The sequence below is a fragment of the Cydia fagiglandana genome, chromosome 16, assembly GCF_963556715.1.
Source record: "Cydia fagiglandana chromosome 16, ilCydFagi1.1, whole genome shotgun sequence".
In the NCBI taxonomy this organism is placed as follows: Eukaryota; Metazoa; Arthropoda; class Insecta; order Lepidoptera; family Tortricidae; genus Cydia; species Cydia fagiglandana.
The window spans coordinates 1,505,125-1,529,530 of record NC_085947.1 but is presented as its reverse complement, the minus strand read 5'-3'; the positions used below and the strand labels follow the sequence as shown (position 1 = coordinate 1,529,530).

General features: G+C 40.6%; 2 protein-coding genes across 2 annotated transcripts; both read right to left on the bottom strand.

The window, feature by feature from the left end:
- Positions 1-7,426: 7,426 nt before the first annotated feature.
- LOC134671699 (O-acyltransferase like protein-like) lies at positions 7,427-13,873 on the bottom strand. The gene is made up of 6 exons (XM_063529530.1): positions 13,692-13,873; positions 12,816-12,989; positions 12,093-12,243; positions 11,136-11,319; positions 8,897-9,039; positions 7,427-7,751 (listed from the first exon to the last, which is right to left on the bottom strand). Exons 1-6 carry the CDS (start codon positions 13,829-13,831, stop codon positions 7,614-7,616), a joined length of 930 nt encoding a protein of 309 aa, XP_063385600.1. The 5' UTR covers positions 13,832-13,873; the 3' UTR covers positions 7,427-7,613.
- Positions 13,874-14,497: 624 nt separating this feature from the next.
- On the bottom strand, positions 14,498-24,114 carry LOC134672191 (uncharacterized). The gene is made up of 4 exons (XM_063530091.1): positions 22,138-24,114; positions 17,442-17,624; positions 16,168-16,401; positions 14,498-14,668 (listed from the first exon to the last, which is right to left on the bottom strand). The coding sequence occupies exons 1-4, from the start codon at positions 24,112-24,114 to the stop codon at positions 14,498-14,500; spliced, it is 2,565 nt and encodes an 854-aa protein (XP_063386161.1).
- Between the last annotated feature and the right edge of the window lie 292 nt (positions 24,115-24,406).

Below are 24,406 nucleotides of genomic sequence, written 5' to 3'. Positions count from 1 at the left end.
CAGAAAAACTCATTTGTACGAGACAGGATTTGAACCCACGACTGGATTGAAAGCCAGGCGCTATTTACAGGGTGGCTAAAAATAACCGGATTCCCGTTGCCAGCGAGGTTTTGGGATTTATATACTAAGCAATTTTTAAGTATGGGACGAACGCCGAAATCGCGATACAAAAATTTGGCCTGTTTCATAATTTTGGCTGGTCGATTTTCTATATGAGAGTTTTTTTTTCGCGAATATAGAATTGGTTCCATAGTAAAAGTTGCACAGTATAATCCTAAATCCTTCCTGGCAATAGGAATGCAGTTTATTTTTTAGCGACCGCGTATACAAGTCAAATATAGTTAAAATTAAATAAATTAAATTAAATTCCAGCGACGGGCTACATCCATCAATCCGTGAGGAGTGGCGGAAGAAAGGGGAGGCCTTTGCCCAGCAGTGGGACACAAAATATGCTATTAAAAAAAACCATAGAAATACTTACCATTTAAACGATAAATCACTCCTGTAGCTTGTTGCGCAAGGAAAACACAAATCACTAGAGCTTTCATTTTAATTTATAAACTAGAGAAAACTTAGTTTAAGTAATTACTGAAATATTTTAAATAAATTTTATTTTACTATGCTAAGATTCGCATAATATATGATTGCTCAATCAGCCTCGACAGGTTATTCAAAGTATTATTAAAATTTAATAAATAATTTAATAGCGCACAATAGCGAACTAGACGCCAGACGGTATTACCATCAGTGCGGTGTGACTCAACTGACAACATTATTAGGGTAGGACCTTGTCACTTATGTGATTTCAAGGTCTATAAAATAGTCATTTTTTTTTTTGAATAGGACTTTTAAGCCGAGCCCCATTTGGGCTCTTATGCTTAATATCGGATAAGTGCATGTGCCCTTAAGGCATAGCAAATTATTTACCTTAAATCTAACTTATCAACTAAATGTGACAAGGTTCGAGTCCCTCACCATGAGCCCCTAACGGGAGAACTCGAACGGGTCACTTTCTTCCCACGCAGGAGAAGTAGCTGGAATAGAAGCAGCGACAGCAGCTCCAGAGGTAACATTAGCTATTTTCTTGAGTACAGGCGACGGACAAGAGCGGCTAACCATTTTGGGTCGGTACAATGTTCGCGGTAGTAGGGGTTTGCCACCTGGCATCAGTAGTGGGGGCGGATTTGAGGGGTAGGATGTTGGTGATAGGGATGTGACGGCAGTGGTGGTGAGAGGAAGAGGGAGAGGCCGGGTTACCTCCACCGACGGGTCGGCATAAATAAAATAGTCATTAGATACATTTTAAATAAGTATAATGTTAGTGTATCGAACTAGAATAACTAGAGCTCAAATAGCGGGAATAGTGTCGCGAGTGACTCAACTGTACAGCGGATCACAACTTTTTTTAATAGCGAGAAATTCGGCAAGATTCGGGAAATGAATTAGAGATTAACTAGATACGATATAGTAAAGATATATGACGTCCCACTGGTAAAGGTGCCTTATGGCGGTTGGCGCTTACGCTATTATTAACGCCGCTCTAATATTATTGCGGCGCTATGCGACGTAAGCGCAGGTCGCTATTAGGTACCTTTTCCCATGGAACGTCACATATCTTCACTATTTCATATTTATATAGTATTTCATATTCATATTCATTTCTCGACTCGCGGCACCAATCGCCATAAGGTACCTTTTGCAGTGGAACGTCACAACCGTCACATATCTTTACTATTTCATATCTAGTGAGGGTCTAATTCATTTCCCGAATCGAGCCGATTGTGTATTAACCCTTTACCTACGGGTGTCAACCAGAGTTGCCAGTAAGGCAACACCGCTGCAGTACGGGTGTCAACTATAGTTGATCGAAGTAATGGTCGTGTTCAAATTTTTTTTAAAACAAAACTAGACCTTGTGGCTTGGTAATAGCGGTCACATTATGCACTGTGATTAGTATAGATACAAAGAAAAAAATATCATAATATTTCGGTAGATGGCTCTGACATAAACATAATTTTAAAATTACCGCTTTTTTGCTGGCAACTGGAGTTGACACCCGTACTGCAGAGGTGCTAATAATTGAATTCAATATGGCGGACAATAGTGTTGTTTTCACATTTCATTGACTTGTTGTCGATATGAGAGTACTGGGGGGGAGTGTTTGGAGTGTTATTTTTAGTGTTTTTTACCGTTTTTGGTTCAAATATTGGAATTTAACATTTTATGAAATCATTATTAAGTACTATTGTACCTAATAATAATTTCACCACAATCATAACTTGTTAAATTTCAGTTTTACATTTACTAGGTTATCGATATATCGATAAATGTGTCGATAGATGCACATCACTATTTTCCATAAGTGGCAAATTGTTTTAGTGCAACGTTTTTTGTCATTGATATTTATGCATAATTTTCATAATTATCATTATTTAAGTGTTTATTTGTGTTAAGTATATTATAAACTAATGTTCTTAAACGTAAACTTGTGGAATCCGCGAGTAAGTAACTTTAAAATCTTCAATTTCTTAGTGACTGGTATATTGCTTGATAGCAGAAAAAATAGTGAATATTATTACTCCAAGTGATTATTTATTGATTAAACACATTATACTTATTGTGTGTGTGAAGTTTCAAGTGTGTAGCTGTAATACTTCATAAGTTACAAGTAAGTAAAATTATGCCTAACCGCTGACTCTCGCCAAAACATGCCCGTATTGGGCGGTGACGGAGCAATTTAATAGCCCGTAGGTAAAGGGTTAATATTTTCTCAAAAATGGACGGCAAAGTCGAATTTGCCGTTTAAAACGTAGTAGCAAAGTGCGCAGTTTATGATCAGTCAAAGTTTAAAAAAGTTAAAAACATTGCGATCTCGGTTTGGGGACTGATGCACACAAATTCCGTTTTGGTCGAGTTCCCAATTTTTAAAAAGTTTAAACGGCCATATCAAATTAAGGCACAGGCCCATTAAACAGCCAAACAGATGATTAGTACTTATTATTATAATGTTGGTATCACGACTATTTAGCTGTCTCAAATAGGTTGGCGTATTTTCGGCAGAAAAATACACTTCTATTTTTTAATAAAAATATAAAAAGGCGGCAAAGCATTTTCTTTCAATATAGCAACAGAAATACATCATCTGTGAACATTTCAATTGCCTAGCTATCACACACGGCTATACACCTATACACGGTTTATGAAATACAGCCACAATACAGCCTGGCCACAGACAGACGGACAGCGGAGTCTTAGTAATGCCCCGTTTTAACCCTTTAGGTACGGAACCCAAAAAGCGCGAAAATTATCTACTTAGTTTACATGTTCTGCAGGATTTAACGAGATAAAAAGCATAAAAACATTAACAATTCTATTACATATTTCATTAACTGTATAACTGTCAAGCATAATGATAATGATTTATCATCCGTATACATAAACATAACCATAAGAGACATAATGGGCCACTTCGAGGCCATTCTATTAAACAAAGGAAGGTAATTAATTTTTGAAATTAGACATACTTAACTGTCTATTTTTTAGGGTTCCAAAGCAAGGAACTAAGAGCTTTAAAACAAAACACATATAGTAGTGTACCCTATAATGGAGGTGGAACCAGTAATGGGACAAAAAACCACAATTCCTCTAAAATAAGTATCTAAAAGTAGATTATAAACACTGGATATATTTGTATCATAAATAAGAGTCCTAGAGCTGTTTATGTATGAATTTTTATTAAATTCGGTTGTTATTTAAGAAATGTGCATCAACCCAAAAATTGTCGTGCCACTGAAAAAAAATATCACTACGAATTCTTAACAACTTCGCTAAGAGAGGTGAGTTAATTTATTAAATTTTAATTAATTAATACTTGATAAAAACTGGAATGTGTTTTGTTAATTGCATTTACCGTGAGATAAGGTATACAACACACTATGTTGTGACTCCACAGATGTAAAAAAGATAGTGGTATTTGGCCCAATCCCATTATAGGAGCTGTAAAACTGCATACCTCCTATGATGGGACAATTGACATAATGATGCTTGCCATACCATACGAAATATGTCAACCAGGTGGTATTCTCGGACTTCGGATAATTAATATCGTTTTTCCAAACTTTTATTTAACTTGCCCTGTTAGTTAGTGTGGGTCAAATCTTGGTAGCTGAATTTGAGCCACTTTTCGATTTCCGATTCAGTTGAAATTTTGTGTAAGTACTAGTGTAAGTACGTAATTAAGTACCTATGTATGCTAATCGGATGATAATGCAATATTATGATACGTGGACCTGATCTGATGATGGAGACAGGAGGTGGCCATGGGAACTTTATCGCAATAAACCCTAACTAATTGTGTTTGGGTATATTAGAATTGTCTCGATGGATCTAATACAATAATAATTGACTGTGGAAAGAAAAATACATTCAGCGAGAAAAGCTTATACCAAAAATTGATTTTTTTTCCATAACTTATACCCCATTTCAATATTTTATACTGATAGAGCAATGTCCATTATAGGGGCCCATTACTGGATCCATGTTCATTACCGGGGGCCCATTACTGGAGCTTTGGTGTCCATGACTGGAGAAAAAATACATACTTTTAATTTGTTAAGTATGTGGAAACCCATTGCAGTATCTTTGATACAACACGCCTAAAACATGAAAGACGGATAGGACTTTCATCTTTTAACACGCTAAGCGGTAGACCATTTACATGTATAAGGGAAATATCATAAATACTCAAAATTTCCTCTTAAATGTCCCATGACTGGTGCTGTTACTATATACATTATGTATGTTAGTCTGTAAGGTATTTGTAATATTGTTGCCTGAAATAAATTTCTAAATAAAATAAATAAATAAAATAAAAACAAGTGGAAATTATGTAGTAACGGTTTTTATTAACATACCTAGCATAATATTTATACCTACCAACCACATTATTTATTAACTAACCCCCTTATTCATAAACGCTACAAACCCCAATTAAATAGCTGATAAATTGTTTGTAGATAATTACATTTTGACTTATGTATTTGTGTAAAGGGATAAAACATATTTTTAACTAAATCCGGTCCGTAAAGTTTTATGAAAGGGAGTAGGTAAGTATCTAAAAGTACTTAAACCTTTCTTAGGGATACAGGGTGGGAACAATATATACATATGTATTATATGTCACTGTAAAAGCCCGAAGTACGGCAAAACCTAGGATTTACCGGTAAAACCTAGGTTTTGCCGTACTTCGGGCTTTTACAGTAACATGTATATATGTGCCCTTCGGGTAAATAATTCACTAATAATTCTTAAGTTTTGTATATACTGTAAAATGTAGGTATCATTTGTGAGATAAATAAAATTACATTATCTCAATTCACTAATATAGGTATAAGTAGTGAATTAAATATACTTATATTTATTTATTATACAAAAGGTTAAAGGGCCCTCATATCCGCGAACATACCGTGTGTTCTGGAACCACCTGGCCTCTGTCGCACCGATGGCAAACGGCCGGACGGGTTAACTTTGGTGCCCTGGCAGAAAGGAAAGTGCCTACTATGGGACGCGACGTGCGTCAGCACTTTCGCCGCCTCGCACCTAAACCGGACGGTGCAGACAGCAGGCGCTGCGGCAGAGCTGGCAGCGTTAAGAAAGCGCATAAAATATTCCGACCTTGAGGCGAATTATTATTTTGTGCCACTCGCCTTCGAGGTAACGGGGTGTTGGGGGTCTGACGCCATAGCTTTTATAAGGGAGGTGGGGGGTAGAATCAGGGAGAGGACCTCTGATGCTCGCGCGGGTTCGTACCTGGTGCAAAGGCTGGCCATCGCTATCCAACGTGGTAACGCGGCAAGTATCATGGGCACCTTTGCACCCGGTACAGCCCGCGGAGGTCTTTTAGATTAAAATATTTTAATATTTAGATATATTTAAGTTACTTTTGTATGATTATTTATGTACCTTTAACCTTTGGTATAAGTAGTTATTTTTTTCTAACTTTTTTTGGCAAACTGTACAGTAGGCGACAAATCTTTAATTTCGCAATTTAAACAAAAATTCGGGCATTGTATTGTAGTTTTACTTACATGATATAATACAATTCAGATTACTGCTGCCATTGGCTCTGCTGCCGTTGCCTTCAATGAGTCTGTGGGCCCGATTCGGATTTTGAAATAGACATCTATTAGATATCTTTTAGTCATCACCAAGATACGATAACGATATGTTTAAGATCTAACCTGTCAAATTTGACATTTGCACGATTCTGGAGATACTCTTGAACGTTTTCCACAGGATATATGACAGAGATCCAATTAACATCTAATAGATATATTACTCTATCTAACGTAAAAGTGACATTGGTTGCCCGAATTGCGCTGCAAAAGAGAACTAGTTGATATCTAAACTATAACGTATCTAGAATGGATCTAGTAAGTGTCGTCTCTTGTGAACATCTTGAAGTTCGAATAGGGCAGTGTAACTGACTTTCATCACTTCTTACTACAGATGTAGTGCATAATTATTTTCCATCGTATTTTCACGGAAACGTATGAACGTGTCCTGCTATTTCAGTCAGTCGCGGTACACAAAGCTGAGGTTGACTGAAATAGCATGACTCGAACGTTTCCGAGAAAATACATACGATGGAAAACAATTATGCACTACCGTAAAACGGGGTGAGTAGGTTTCGCGGGGAGAGGTGGGTTATGAATGGGGAGAGAAGGTTTGAGAGGGGTGAGAAGGGATTTTAAGGCTACTGCTACAAAAATAATGTATTCCAATTTAAAATTGAGCTATAGTAATACGCATAATAAAAAAAAATCGATCCAACAATCTTCCAAAATCACCTTTGTATGAAAACCCCTCTCACCCCAAATACGAGGCACTACGGGGTGAGGTGGGTTTTCCTCTTTATCGTCAATGTTAAGAAATGAAACTACCCAAAATAAAATAAAAACTAAAATACAAAAGTTCGGAAAACTTATTATATACACCATTCAGTTTTCATATGTAAAAATAAAATGTTATCGAGGTTTGAATTTCAGTTTTGACCCTACTCACCCCATTTTACGGTATATATCTGTAATTATCTCAGTTAGGGCGTCCGCAAGCTGGCGCGGGTGCCATTGTAGTATTTGTAATATACCTAGGCACAGAATAAATAATAGTACTATAGCTACAGAAGACTCACTCTCTAACAAAACGCGTCTGTTACGATCGGTTCCCTGTTTATCAAAAGCTTGTAACTTGTAATACAAGCGGATGTCACTTTTTGACAGCTTTTGTTAGAAAGGGACTTCCACTTGTTTTACAAGTTACAAGCTTTTGATAAACGGGCCCCAGCACAGATATGGCCGCTAGGTGGCGACAGCGCCACGCGCGGCTTATGGCAAACCTCAAAATTGGGGTCGAACGGATGTACTTTTAGCTACCTGTAGCAAAGCGACGAAATCGCGGAGTGAGCCACGCCTGACCTAGGTACAATCGCACGCATGTTAGTAACGCTCACACAATTTTTCGTTAACCCGCTCACGCGCCACCTAACGGACGACCTTCAATGGTAGATTTATCACCTCTCACAACCATATAATTTACATAATTTTCTAAATAAACTATATCTTAGTATCCTGGACCCGAGGTCTAGGTTTCATTGCTGCTGAGATCAACTGCTTGGCCGGCGCCTCTACGCAAAGCCACAAAATGGCCGCCGCGGCGAAAGATAAGAAGATGGAGGCGGATAGAATCACCAACTGGAACAAAATACATACATTAAGTAAAGCGAGGAAAATTTAGGATAAAAAAAAGATTGATGGAAATTGCGCGGGATTAAGGCCTAGGCCTGTGCACACTGGCTGCGTGTGCGTGACGTGCACATGCGCGTGCGGCGTTGTGGTATACAGAACCTTATGAGAGACAGCACACCGCTTGCGTGACGTGTGCGTGTGCTTCCAACATTTTAGCGCACGCGCACATGCACGTCACGCACACGCTAGCCGGTGTGCACAGGCCTTTATAAGTAAGTCAGGTTGGTTAGGTAGGTAGGTTGCGCTAAATGATCCTCACTGAGGACCATTTAGCGCAACTCTTGATTTTGTGTAGGTACTTAATTATTTTGAGTTTGTTTTTAGTTTACGTTATAGTGCTAATAAATGCTTCTTTCTTTCTTTCTTACCACAACTACACTATTTGTTAGAACTACTCTCAGACCTCGCATTTCACCCCTATTCGTAATTCCCAAGACCAGCACAATGACACTAGTCACTAGTCCACTATACGTCGCACTTAACCACATTAATAATATTATTTTACATAATCCCACTCTTGACATATTCTCACAAACAGAACCGAAATTCCTAGCCACGGCAGCGCGCTATATAGAGTCAATATCTACGCCCACAACTATTAATATTAATTAGGTAAATTTAGTGATAAGTCTATGATAATTAGTTTTATGTACATAATATATTTGTAACCCATAACTTGCATGTTTGGTTTAACTGTCAATGTAAAGTTGGTTAAATAAAATAAAATAAAAATAAATAAAATAAAAACAAAGAAGTCAGTGAGATGCACTGGTTGCACGAAGGAGCCAGCGATCGCTCGCAGGAACAGTGTGTGCACTAAGAACGCGCTGTATGACACCCGGTCCGTCCACGTGAAGCCACGCCACTCCACTATGCCACGGTACACCTAAAGATACAGACTATAGTTCTTATTCTTACCACAAAGTAGTCGGTGAGATGCACTGGTTGCACGAAGGAGCCAGCGATCGCTCGCAGGAACAGTGTGTGCACTAAGAACGCGCTGTATGACACCCGGTCCGTCCACTTGAAACCTCGCCCCTCCACTATGCCACGGTACACCTAAAGATACAGACTATAGTTCTTATTCTTACCACAAAGAAGTCAGTGAGATGCACTGGTTGCACGAAGGAGCCAGCGATCGCTCGCAGGAACAGTGTGTGCACTAAGAACGCGCTGTACGACACCCGGCCCGTCCACGTGAACCCTCGCCACTCCACTATGCCACGGTACACCTCTGGAACAAGCCGAAAAATTTATCTTTATAAAAAAACTGACATCATAAGAGTAAATTACGTTACAAGTGGAAAAAAAAATGGAAATTCAAGTGGTTAATTTTAAAACAAGATTGAATTAAATTTTCGACGCCTATAGCTACGTGATGTGCTTCTTATCACCTGGTATTATAATGTAGCACCAGATTTACTGTACAATAGCTTATAAAAATGACCTGACTTCCTAAGTCTCAGACACATTTTTGTAGTTTATATATTTTGAACATTCTTTTGTTGAATTGTGGGATCTCTATAAGAGCCACCCCACACTGGCGTCTCCCGAGCGTCGACCACTAGTCAACTCTATGGCTGCTGCTCGACGCAGCGTTGGAGCAACTGCGCAGCGACGCCAGCGTCGCCATTTTCCATAGCGCTGACTAAACGCCGACGCTCAGAACCAAGGCCCCAACGCTGTCTGTTCTCTTTGACGGCGCAGCAACTAGTATAATTTCTCTCTCCTTGCTCTTTTAAAAATGCCGTTTGTCAAAAAAGGACAACCATACTGTTGACAAGATGGACTTCAAATCAAGGTAGACCCAGGTTGTGCATGTGTGCGTAAAAGCGTATATGTGTGCTCTTTTAGGGATGTGAAAAGTCGATTTTAATCATGTTATATATCGATAAACGCTACACAGCGGAACAAAATAGCGATTAATTGAAGCTTCAATATCTTCGTTAAACATAAACACAATTGAAATGCTAATGGATAATGAATATATTAGAATATAATAAAATAATTCAATTATTGCGGAACACATATTTTAATAGGTATTTATGTATTTTAATTAAATATCTGAACTTTCCCTTGGTTCCCTGCTGGGGCGTGACGATAAAATTGTAATCTGATAACCACAACAAAGAATAAAAGCGGTTTTGTTCATTTTAGGTATCGTTAAACCTTTGAAGTAAAATTAAAATTGCAAGAAATGTCGTTAGTTTATCGATATGACTTTATCGACATGGCTACAGCAAGGTGGGCCACATTGTTAATCATACACTAAACAAAAGTGGTCCCACTGACAGCTCGCTTGGACGTCTTCTCTGTATAATCTATCTATATATATAAATGCAAGTGTCCTGACTGACTGACTGACTGATTCATCAAAGCCGAAACTACAAAAGATAGAAAGTTGAAATTTGTACACCAGATTGCATTTATAAAGCGTACAAGAGATAAGAAGCCATTTTGAGAAATTCAACCCCTAAGGTGGTGAAAAAGGGGTTGAAAGTTTGTATGGATATCAAATTTTTTTTCGAACGCGGGACTTGAATCTTTGTATTTGGGGATATTATTTAAAGACAGGAAAAGTAATTTCAGCGTTTTGTAAAATTCATCCCCTAACAGGGTTAAAAAGGGGTTGAAAGCTCGAATCCATTACAAATGCTTTGAAACTTCTTAGAAAAGCGTAATAGCTGATTACAAAAAAAATATTGCAACGTTTTTGGAAATTCTACCCCTAAGGAGGTTAAAAGGGGGATGAAAGTTCGTCTTGGGGTGCAAATTTGATTTTAAGCTAGGAACTTGAAACTTTGCAAAAAGGTATTAAATTAAATTACAAGAGAACTCATTTCAGCGTTTTTGAAGATTCATCCCCTAACGTGATGCAAAAGGAGTTGAAAGTTTGTATGAACATAAAACATTTTTTTTTCAAGCTTTCAAGCTAGGAACTTCAAACTTGGTAAAAGGGCATTAACATTATATTAAAAGTTTGTATTATAAAGTTTGCATCGATGAAAATTATAGGTACTCAAGATGTGAAATGTTCAAGATAAGAGTCCACGCGGACGAAGTCGCGGGCAACAGCTAGTTATATATCTATGCTCAAAACGACGCTAGTGAAGTTGGCCCTAAGAGGGGCAGTTTAACGAATTATTGAACTAAGGGTTTGGTGCAGCAAACCGTCTGTCACCGTTAAAGCGTTTACCAAATTTTATTGAATGGGAAGTTTCATACCACACTGCTGATTGACGTTAATCAGTCCGATATAATGTGGTCGATGCAACAGGCCTTAAGTCGCGGATAGAGCACAAAATAAAATATATTATTACCAATACTCACTTTCTGACTTAAATATTATAAAGATCGTTAAGAAGACGACCAGCAGTTGGAAGACGGGTTTGTACAGAGCGGCGTAGATCACACGCAGCGTGAGAGATGCGCGGGCGTCGCCGTAGAAAAAGGCCCCGGAGAGGATCACCAGCGTATCGATGGGGAATATGAGCCATAGAAAGAAGCGGTATTTCTGAAAAAAAAGGGAAGATTTTATGATTTTTCATGGCTGATACTTACTATGGATGACTTATGCTAGACTGGGCCGAGGCGCCCGCCATGTCATTTTCTATGACGGCTGATAAGTGACGGGCTGACGGCTTTCCATAGAAAACGAAGCGCCGGAAACTCCGGACCGCCCCCCGCCCGGGCGTCGCGTGGCGCGGGCTTTTAGGCTCACCTTCGTGATTGCGTTGTTTTACCACAGAGTTCCTATGGCCACCTCCGGTCTCCATCATCAGATCAACTTGATGTAACCATAATATTAGATTGTTACCCTTGACATTTTCAGCTCCATTGGAGCTTAAATCGAAATCATCATCATCGGATTTCAGAGTGAAATACCTAAATATTTCATCCTCACTTTAAAGTGGTTCTCCTTACCCGTATTTCATACAATTGTAAATATTTTTAGATTTTCTCTTAATACGTAGATTTTCTGCACTTTAAACCTTGATGTGTAGGTTGTATGGATACGCATGTGTGAACAAAATGCGACGTATGTTACGAATTTGTTGCTAGATGAACAGTTTATATTAATTATGTGATGCCAAATCAACCTGGTTATTGTATCAAGCAGGGTAAAGGATAACTCAAGTTTGACCGGGCCGTATCCGGGCGGAAGCTTCCGGCGCATCGTTTTCTATGGAAAGCATCACGTGAAAAGAGAAAAGTAAGCGCCGGACGCTCCGGCCCAGGCACGGCCCGGTCTAACGGGAGTCATCCTTAATAACAGGTAATTCTTACTTTAAAGTGTTCAAAGTCCTTCCCCTCGGTGAGCCAGTGGTACGCCAGTAGGCCGCCTCCCATACCAAGAGTGTATGAGGCGAGGTTCGTGTGTGCTGCGATATACACATGTCTGAATACGTTGTCGGTCTTGTATATACTTTTCACGTTCCTGGGAAATAAAATACACTTTTATTGCTTCTTATCATTCTCATTTGCATTGTCACCGGCAGTAACTACTCTAACTGCACAAGTACTTTCAACTGAATCAGACACCGGGAAGTGGTTCAAATTTTAGTTACAAGATTTGAAGCACTATAAATAAGCAGGCGTGGCTCACTCCGCGATTTCGCGCTTAGCAACAGGTAGCTGCAAATACATCTCCACACCAATTTTGGTGGCTAGCCGTAAGCCGCGCGTGGCGCTGTCGCCACCTAGCGGCCATATCCGTCCTGATCGTATTAACAGACGCGTTTTGTTAGAGAGTGAGTCTTCTGTACCTTGTACTATTATTTATTCTGTTGTACAAGCTTCTATCGCTCATTCTACTTTTCTTTACATAGGCAACTAATATTACTCATCGACACTATTCTAAAAACCCCAAACACAATTAGGTTGCATTGTTTTATCATAGAGTACCTATGGCAAACTCCTGTCTCCAAGCAAGCAAGCAAGTATGACAAGTATAACGCAGTGAAGCTAAATAAAACTGTGTTAAAAGGTGACACATAAGTAGAAGCTTACTCAGGCCCTTGAAAGACGATGGCCTCCAGATCCTCAAAGTACGTGTGCAGAGCAGGGGTCAGCAGAGACACAATCATCATCAGGCCCAGGATAATCTTGCGGGCACGCTGCGTCCGCGCAACTATGCAGAAGACCAGCCCTATAGCGAAGAGCTGCGTGTCAGCTGCCAAGTACCTGAAAGGAAAGAACTTTTCACATCACCTATTCGAAAAAGGGCTTTTTCTTCCCCGCTAAGAGGGATCAAAGTAGCACTTTTCTTCCCTGCTAGGAGGGAAGAAAAAAGTTGTACTTTTCTCTTCTAGGATACGATTTTTTCTTTCTTGCATACTATTTTTTTTGGTCAAATAATACATATTTTGGAACATAACTATTTCCTCATAGTTGATGTGAAAAGCAGTATGTGTCACACGGTATCAAAATTATTTCGTCTCTCATTACGCTCAGGATTCTACTTTAGAATCCATCGCTTCATCTTGACGGAAATCTATCATTTTGATCCCTTGTAACACAAATAGTCTGTTTGAGATCCTGCAAACAGTAAAAAATAAAGATACTACTCCTAAAAATACGTGTGATACCTCATTCCATTCGTCATGATGTCTAGAAAAATGTATTCGAAGCGTGTATTAGTACACAAAAAATATCAAAAGTTATAAACAAAAAAAGGGAGGAAAAAGTAGTTATTTTTACTTCCCCAATATCTCAAAAAGTAACAATATTTAAGAATAGGGTATGACGGCTGATCGGCGATAACGTGTGCTTTCCATAGTAATCAAAGCGCCGGACGCTCTGGCCCGGCCTCGGCCCGGTCTAGCGTGAATCATCTTTCATGCTGTATATTATGTTTTCAAATAAAATCAAGAAATAGCTCCTCACCAGGTCTGAGGCATACATTGGTTGTCATCATAGATGTAGTTGTTGATGTACAGCAGATGAGTCCACCAGTACTGCCGGCAGGCGTCGCTTTCTACGGTCACCACCTGGTTCCAGAGAGGGCCTGCACCCAGGCGCCTCATCACGGTCGCGACCAGGCCCAGGATGAGAGCATACGCTGGAGTCAACCTGGAATCAGCAATTAACGAAATAATAAATAAGTTTGATTAAAGGAGATCGTTCTTATAGCGTTATCGGTTATCTTATGACTTTTGTTATTGGTGTGCTAAAAATAATATTTGAATAGTATTGTATTTTAAAAAGAAAACGACATCAGATGGCGACTTAATAACATTTCACCCGCTAGGGCGAAATTCTCAGCGTGCAGCTCGAAATACGCCAGTAGAAAGCCAGACACAAATTACTGAGCTGTACTTATTTTTAACTCACCTTAACCATCGTAAGATCATCTTGGCAACTCAAACCAGCTGACGTGATGCTTCAGCTGCTTGAAGATATGCCAGTAGAAAGCGACATCACCTGTTCTTCTCCTATGATGACCCCTCACTTCAGTCATCGTAAGATCATTTCTCTGGGCAACTCCAACCAGCTGACACGATGTTTCTCAGCTGCTCGAAGTTACGCCAATAGAAAGTCACCACCTGTGCTTCTCCTAAGACGACAAGTTGACAACTCACCTCAGCCATCGTTACGATCATTTCTCTGGGCAACTTTAACTAGCTGATGCAACGTTTTTAAACGTGCAGCTCGAAGTGTGCCTGTCTACCTGTCCAGCTTATGATGACAACTCACCTCAGCCATCGTAAGACCATTCCTCTGGGCAACTCCAGCCAGCTGACGCGATGCTTCTCAGCGTGAAGTTCGAAGTTAAACGCCAGGAGAAAGCCGGACATCACGAAGAATGTGGACACCACTAGAGAGCCGTTGTACAGGATCTGCTTCGACGGATCGTCTCCTGCCTGGAATGGTATTAAGTATGATTTTTTTCTTTATGGTTCGAATAAAAGATTTTTATCGAGTATTGTACCCTAAAAATTTAATATCAGGATTCAACTTACCCTCTCTATATAAACTGTATTCTTGACAAACGTATAGTTCATCATGAAGGTGACATGACTAAAGAGCACGCACACTACGGTCAATGTTCTGAAAATATAAAAACCGGTCAAGTGGCAGTTTTCTTCTTACGCATTTTTGACCATAAGGTACTAAATAGTTATTTGTTTTACAAGGGGGCAAAGTTGTTCTTTAACCTCTCGCGCAACTCTCGTGCTATATAAAGTGAAATCTTGAGCATTTGAAGGTTTTCAAGGCACGAAAGTTAAACAAATTTTGCCACCGTATGAAACACAAAAATTTTCAGCACACCAACGCAAGGGAAATACTAACTGGAAAATATCAAACAAAATCAAACCAAATCAATTCAAAATGAATGTTATCAAACATTTATCATTCAAAATCATTAATTAAAAGTCAATTCTACCAGCCAACATAAGGAAACAACTCAAAGTTTCCATTTCATTACTTTGCTCCACAGGTGAATAAAATGCAACTTTCTCATCAGTTTTTAAACAATCAAGAGAGCCTTTATCAGCTGGTGTGGTGAAAAAATATTTTCCATAATGTCAATGGCCCTGCATGGGAGGGAAATAGGGACTAGGTACGTTTGTAATTTTGAAGCAGCGGTCGCTCTCAATCATCAAAAGAAAACCGGCTCACCTAAGTCCGTTGAATAACTTGAAGCGCCTGAGCCTTGGCTCTGGCCCGACGCCGCTCGGTGCCACTAGCTTTCCCCAATTTCGCAACAGGGAAAACGACATTAAGTATGGATTACCTGAAAACCACATTTTTATACCACATTAAGAAGAAAAGATAGGTATAGGCACACTGAATGTTATCTCGCTTTGTGTGGTAGGGCACAGCATAGCGGATGTCATTCCAGAATTAGAGCAAAGCCTCATTGAGGAAAGTACCTCCACCTTACAGAACCGCAGCCAAATAACACTAGACCCTACTCATAGTGTTGTGTTCCTGCCGGTGAGTAAGGTTGCCAGAGCTGAACGAGGGTGCTGAGTGTTAGGGTCGGCAACGCGCATGTAACTCCTCTGGAGTTGCATCAAGCGGGCCGTATGCTTGATTGCCACGGACGTATTATTAAAAAAATTAAAGAGAACTTGATTAACTGGACTGGACTTGTTCTGATTTTCCAATGAAATAAAGTAACTCACAGAACATGATGATTGATGACAAACGCGTACCTACATACAAAATTTAATTCTGAACCAATTTAAGCAACTCCCACAAAAATTTCGGGGCAAAAAAATGTGAACTTGTTTATAAATAAATGTAAGTTAAACATACCTTTGGTATCCGGATTCTTAAAGACATCATAGAAAGTCCCCAATGAATTCAGCATAATCAAAACCAAAAGCACCCCAACCACGGTATAGTCACTAACATCGTAAGTGACCGCGTCTGCTTCTCTTTGACACTCTTTTATAGTAAGCACTCTCGCTTGTAACTTATAATCATTCCATATTGTCGTGTTGAGGCAGTCTTCCAAGATGGTCGACACGTCGTCCTCATTTTTGATGTCTCGTTGACCGATGTATGATTTACATGTGTGTGTGACGCATACGGCTTTGTGCAGTTGTGTGTGATTGTAGTGTTTATTTGTTACTTCTGAATAACCCTGGAAACAAATTATTTATTTCAAAGTTGTCTTAAAAATATTTGGCATCAAAGTTGAACAATTTTAGGCCGTATAACTGGTTTAGACCATAACTTTTGTGTAAATTAGCTTAAAATTAAAACCTCTGGCCAGTTTTTAGAGACGTGAATTGAAAGACGAACCCAAACATAATAGATTTCGTAGATATATGGGTCAAACAGTGTCATCACTGTGTTGTCTTTCCTGTTGACATACGCAAGACTATTGCCCACAGGAGAGAAAACTAGTATTGCGCGAACTGTACATTTTTCTCTCCTGTGGGCAATAGTTAACAGCTTGTGGGCATGTAGGTAATAATTTTATCATAGTTCTCTAAATAAAAGGAGGACCTTTTCACGTGGATAAGGGTTAAATAAGAAAATAAGTCGTCTCATATATCAACTCTCAGTATGGCCCACGTATTTCAATATATACAGGATGTTTTGTTCACTCGTCAGTCGCTTGCAGATGTGTTAGTGAGTTTAAAACAACTTCTCCGAATCATTGGGTCAAGTTCAAATGGCTGACATTGGTTTTAATTCGCAAGCATCTTTCTCTTAGTCAATAATGAACTAATATTGTAGATAGTTGTTAGTCAGGTTGTGTTATGTAAAACTGTTTTAGTGTCCAAGGGCAAGGCCTTAATTATGCTGATGCTCTTATGAAGCGCTGGTGGCCTAGCGGGAAGAGCGTGCGACTTTCAATCCGGAGGTCGCGGGTTCAAACCCCGTCTCGTGCACGTATGTACCAATGAGTTTTTCGGAACTTATGTAGGAAATATCAGTTGATCAGTTGCTTTTCGGTGAATGAAAACATCGTGAGGAAACCGGACTAATCACAATAAGGCCTAGTTTCCCCTCTGGGTTGGAAGGTCAGATGGAGTCACCGTTTGCACCGTGTAGGCGTCCATAGGCTACGGATACTGCTTAACATGAGGCGGCCCGTGCTTGTTTGCCACCGACGCAGTACGAAAAAAAACCTTCCGAGTTTGACTCCTATATAGCAAAATGTGCAATACATACATGGATCATCTTCATGAGATCAGACTCCTGGTCAGAGAACAGCTCCAGGTCCACAATGCAGTATGTCCCCCCTGACTCCAGCATGCAGTCCTGGTAATCATCCATCGTGAAGAGGGGGGGCATTTTTCTGTACTCCGTATCTGTGATCAATCCAATGGTTGTATTGGCTGTGGAAAGTCTAACCTGAGACTCAAAAACGATTGTTTCGTTTTTTAGGGTTCAAAGGGGACCCTATTACTAAGACTCCGCTATTAGTCTGTCCGTCTGTCTGTCACCAGGCTGTATCTCATGGACCGTAATAGCCAGGCAGTTGAAATTTTCACAGATCATGTATTATAAAGTAGGTACCTACCTAAATTGTTTATAATTTTTTTTCGAAAAAACCTTGGTGTAGTTATATAATATTGTAAGTTCCACGAGTTTTTTATAGTAACTACATCCGTAAAAAATAATTTACGCGTTTTAGCACAATAATAATGCCACACAGTAACAACACAGTACAGTAAACTTGTAGTGTTAATTAATTCTGAAAACACAATCCTATAAATGATGATGTTAGATGCCTAATTTCGCAGTACCTATAACCAATAACTCGTTTATATAAAACTATAAAATTTATCACCGTTAGAGTAAACATTATAACAAGCAAAACCTGTTGCGAACATTTCCTATTTCCTCATTTTCTTTTACTTTGGACTCTAGAATATTAGCCCCTGTTCTGGGCTAAATATTCGAACTATAAACATTTTTTTACTTGATTTGATACTGATTTTTGCACGCTATGCATTGATATTATTATAAGGTGCTAACAAATTACTTACCTATATTTTAATATCTGATAAACCAATCCCAATAAAGCCTAGTTTCCCCTCTGGGTTAGCAGGTCAGATGCCAATCGCTTTCGTAAAAACTAGTGCCTACGTCAAATCATGGGATTAGTTGTCAAGCGGACCCCAGGCTCCCATGAGCCGTGGCAAAATGCCGGGATAACGCGAGGAAGAAGAGATTTTAATATCTGATAAAACTCTGCATTTAAAATAAACTTTATTACAAGTTCAGACATTCAAGTAAACATTATGGGTTTTATCATTTTATGATGTTTTTTGGAGAAAATTGGAAAACTGCTACGTAAAAACACCCTGTTAATAATGTATTAATGTTAAATAATATATACAGAAAATAAAAAAAAGTACGAATACAATAAAATTGTTCTATAGACCTATAGTTAGGTAAGGTATTCTTTAATTTTCGTTTTTTCATTGATGATTAAAATCATTTTCCTCTGCTATACGTTTGCGTACATTGTAAGCTTATACTCGTAAAAATAGCCGAAACTTTTAAACTCACCATTTAAATCTAAAATCTTCCCTTCCGCGCGACATACGAAAAATAATAAAATAGGTATCACAAACATTTTAAAGCTTTCAAACATTTTCAATTATTTTCACTTCACACACACTTTCCGTTACACTTTTTTATTTTATAATTTAATTGAAACTTTCGAAAATCTAAATTATTTTTTTAAGGTTGACTAGATGCTAAATCACTAAATGCTATAACTAATAGGTAGTGTATTATGTTATAACTATTTTAAAATCTATTTTTTAGGCCGTTTAATAGCAGATAGCAAATAATTTCTTAGAGGTCAGTTTTGTGCTGAACGACAAGTTTGAGAACGTATCGGTTTGTGAATATCATGGTCAACAATTTGGAGTTTTATAAATTTGTAACCGGGGACACCTAATACGTCACCTTTTGCGTATTAGTAACACAGACGTGTATATAATAAGGAATATAATATATACAGAGGAGTGTATATATTAGTAGCTACTAGCTACTTACCCAAAATTTTTGTTTCCCAATATTTTTTGTTCCATTCGCGTTTTTTCCCGTTCTGTTTTTAACCATTCTTTTATTTTCTCAGTAGTTAATTTTAATAAACGCGTATGTTCCAGTCCCTTTTTTCCCCAAAGAGAATATTTCCGAGAGCACTTCTTTCTTACCCCGCCCGATTCGGATTTTGAAATAGACATCCAATATCTTTTAGACATCACCAAGATACGATAACGATATGTTTAAGATCTAACCTGTCAAATTTGATATTTGCGCGATTCTGGAGATACTCTTGAACGATTTCCACAGGATATGACTTAGAGATCCAATTCACATCTAATAGATATCTAATCTTACTCTATCTAACATAAAAGTGACATTGGTTGTCCGAATTGCGCTGCAAAAGAGAACTAGTTGATATCTAATCTATAACGTATCTACAATGGATCTAGTACGTGTCGTCTCTTGTGAATATCTTGAAGTTCGAATACAGCAGTGAGTCGACGAACCTTCGCTACGCGGGGCTCCTATTTCTGGGCAGTTTGCCCTTCGGGCATACTATACCTAACTCGCGAACCTAACCTGCCTACCTACTCGTACGTGTCGTCGTCGGACTTAGCGTGACTATCGTAAAAACATTACACTTTGGGGACAAAAGCGACTTATAATTTTATTATTGTAAAAATAAACGACTGGTTAAAAAGCAAAATGGGGAAAAACGCGATTGAAAGAAAAAAAGGGGGAATCATTCTTAATACGCTTACCGGTTACAGACGACTTATAACACTTTAAACTCTAGCGTTTGTACACATATTTAATTACACAAAACGGGTACAGGCGACTTTTTGGCGTGGTCCCTTCAGAATCTTCTTAAGATAGCACTTTTTCCATATATTTTCCACTTCGGGAGAAAACGTTTTCAACTAACTAAATCTCAACATATATTTTGATGTTAATCGCTTCAGTATTAATATATTCTAGATTTATAGGTTACACTTAAAAAAATGGAGAATTTTGAAAAAAGGAAAATGCAATTTTTACCTCCCTCTTATGTGGGGTGTATTGTAATGTTTATAACGTATTTGCTTATTTTTAAAAATATTTTATTGACGAATATTATTTATTATTTTATTCATCATTTTTCTTAGGCTAGGGTTTTTATAATATGAATATAAACGTAAAATATAAAAACACTTACAAAACAATAAAAAATACATATAAACACATTATAAAAAACCTAACCTAGGGTGCCGCCAGCAGCGGGGCACGGCCCAAGCTACCGGTGGTCAGGGTTGCAGAGAGGAACCGACGTACTATCCGCGCCGTGTCCAAGATTATTTATTTCCTTTATTCATAATTTTTCTTAGGCTAGGTTTTTATAATATGTATATAAAAGTAAAATATAAAAACACTTACAAAACAATAAAAAATACATATAAACACATTATAAAAAACCTAACCTAGGGTGCCGCCGGCAGCGGGGCAGGGCCCAAGCTGCCGGTGGTCAGGGCCGCAGAGTGAGGAACCGACGTACTATACGCGCCGTGTCCAAAATTACCGCCTTCTGCATCTGACCCTTGATCCAGCCACCCAGCGAGAGTCTCTCTAGGTGTTGGTCGAGACTCTTCGCTATGAGACCGTTCGCTGACACGACTATCGGAACAATGATCGTCGAGTCAACATCCCACATGGCGGTAATCTCATGAGCTAAGTCTAGGTACTTGCTGGACTTGTCCTTCTCAGCCTTCACGAGATTCTCATCATGAGGGATGGTGACGTCGGCGAGCACGGCCCGGCGCTGCGATCGGTCTATCAGCACGATGTCAGGCTTATTGGCAACAATAGTCCTGTCAGTGATGATAGATCGATCCCAATAGAGCGTGGCACGACCATTTTCGAGAACTGGCGCAGGTGTGTACTTGTAGTACGGCACTTCGCGGTCCACAAGGCCGTATAGGAGGGCAAGCTGCTGGTGAATAATTCTGGCTACGAGGTTATGTCTGTGCAAGTACTCGCCGTTAGCAAGATGAGAACAACCGGAGATAATATGCCTGAGTGACTCTCCGGGACGGCGGCATGCCCGACAAATGTCGACCGTACCGTCCTTCAGGATATATCTCCGGTAGTTATTCGTCATGATAACTTCGTCCGCAATTGCACAGGCAAAGCCCTCGGTTTCTCCGAAGAGGTCCCCGAATCGTAGCCAGTTCACCGACGCGGGTAGGTCTACATCGGGTCCCATGAGGGCCTTGTAGAACCGCCCGTGTAGCTGCTTATCCTTCCATACCGCCTTGCGGTCCTCGGTGCTTAGTACTACAGGTTTGCGCCAGTTCTCGTTTGCCAAGGAGAGCGGCGTGAGGCCCCTGTCAGCTGCCACCACATCACGATGCATCCCACACTCGTTGTTGAGAAAATAATTCCTGAGATTGTACACCTCACGGTTGTGGAGATTTTTGGCGTTTAGAAAGCCGCGACCTCCACATTTCCGTGGGATGTACAATCTCATAACAGACGAGCGTGGGTGCAGCATACGGTGTGTGGTGAGCAGCTGTCGGACCCTCCGATCCAGGGCATCCAGCTCGGTCTGAGTCCACCTTAGTATGCCAAAGGAGTATGTGAGTAGAGGCATTACCCAGGCGTTGAAGGCGCGCACTTTGTTGCCTCCTGACAAAAGACTGTTAAGTACTTTTGTGAGCCGACTGAAAAAGCGCTCCTTCACCGACCGTCTAATACCTTCTTCCTCAATACCCAACGACTGTGACATACCAAGGTATTTATAGGTTTCTGATTCAGAGATGGATCTGAAAGACATTGTCTCAGAAAGTTGTAAATTTGTTGAATTTACAACTTTCCCCCGCTGTACATGCATAACCGCACATTTATCGACACCAAACTCCATATTGATGGCATTACTGAAGACTTCGGTGGTTTTCAGTAGCTCCACCAAGTCTTGGCTATTTGGTGCAAATAATTTGAGATCATCCATGTACAGAAGGTGAGACATTACTTCACCCCCTCTCCGAAGCCGGCAACCTAGTTCTAAATCTTTCAGCAAGGTACTGAGAGGATTCAGAGCTAGGCAGAACCACAGAGGACTCAGACTATCACCCTGAAATATTCCTCGCTCAATCCTTATAAAATCCTGCGGATCAGGGCGTTCATCCCCGCCTCCTGGTTGACGAAGGACTGTGGTCCATTGTCTCATACACGCGCTTAGAAAGGTTCTCAAAGCTGTATCAACTTTATACAGCTCTAAGACCCTCTCCAGCCATGAGTGAGGCACCGAATCATAGGCCTTCTTGTAGTCAATCCAGGCTGCTGAGAGGCCCCCCCTGTTCCGCCGGATTTGTTGGCAGATGGTCATGTCTATGAGGAGGAGCTCTTTAGTACCACGGGACCCAACCCTACATCCATTTTGAGCAGAGGCCAAAATATTGTTTGCGACAATGTGCGCGTTGATTTTTGCTCTCAAAATGGATGTAAGGAGCTTGTAAAGTGTAGGCAAGCATGTGATGGGTCTGTAGTTCTTAGCTTCCGTGGTACTACCGGACTTATAGAGCAGGAAGGTGACACCAGTTGTTAAGGAAGGTGGGAGAGAACCATGCTCGAGGGCTCGTTGAAATTGTGCTGCCAAGCAGGAATGTGAGCATCGGAACCATTTTAGCCAGAAGTTGTGCAATCCATCCGGCCCAGGACTTTTCCAGTTCTGGGCCGTGCGGATGGCACAACTTACGTCATCGGGGCTGATGGTGACTGCCCCCATAGGTTCGATGGACTCGCACTCACGCTCAACAACACTCATCCAACTCCCCTCGGTGTGTCCGACAGGCACTGACCAAATGCTACGCCAGAAGTCATTCATGACAGTAGCATCCGGTGGCTGCGAGTCGGACGCACGAAGGTTGGTTTCCTCCCACTTTCGGTACATCTTCCTTTGGTCACTCTGGAAAAGACGGTTCTGCTGGAATCGGTCCACACGCTCTCTGTAGCGGCGAATACGGTTTGCCCATGCATAGACTTTCTGCTTTAGAAAGTCGATGCGTTCCGTAACATTGGCCATGTAGTCGCGGGACCTGATATCCGTCCCCGCGAATGCCTGGTTTACAAAGCGCATTACTCGGGGGCGATTGTTGCCCCCCCTGAAGCAGATCAGCTTTGCGATAAGAGTCCTAAAAGAGCTGATACGTCGCTCGATCCGTATTTGCCATGCGGGGGCACCTCCGGCGGTCCTAGGTGCACGTTCAGAGTCCGGAAACTTGACTCGTGCAACACGGCACGCCGCGATGGCTCCGCAATACATGATCGCGTGCGTATCATCTAAATCTTTACTAGTCCGCAAATACGGCTCTAGTAAAGCGTTTAGGGCTCCCATTAGCGCTAGATTGTGTCTATTCATAGGCAAACGTGGTAATCGTGGTCTAGTATTAGGTGTGGAGCGATACTGCGTAATCGCCTCATCCAAAGTCCTCCTCAGTTGCTCATTGGCTGTACTACTCACACTCTGCGCGAACTCCTCCTCGTCGGCACAGAGATCTACCCGCGGCGCCCCCGGGGCCTGGTCGGGTGCCGGCACCAGATCCGGCGATGTGGCGGGCGGGTCTCGCACCGAGGTGGAGGCTGCGCGAGCAGAGAGAGCCTCCAGGCGAAGCCGATCAAGTGTCGAGTCATCCAACCGCTTTAGCCGCTGGATGACACGCACCTGATCCGATAGCCGTTGCGCAGTCACTTCGATGGTTGGTTCGAGGGCCTGAAACAGTGGAAGCATTCGGACACGGTACGCGCATAAGTCGGTTCCCCCCTCTGTAGCCCCATAGTAGGCGCGCATGACGTTCTCATTCATGGTTTGAGACCATCGCATGCGACGCACTACACCACCGGCAGCGGGAGCCGTGGGCGGAGCAAGATGTCCCGCAGGCCCCAAGCGTGCCGGCAGCGGTGGCCGCCCTCGTCAAGATTATTTATTATTATTATAATGTATTATTCGTAAGTTATTTTAACTTGCAGCAATTTAGGTTATTATATACACACACACACACGACACGTGTTTTTAACACGTGTCGAGTACCTATTGTTCTTTTGGTGGTGGTTTGTTATATTTATTTGCTTATTTTTATTTTTGCGGTGAGAGGGTT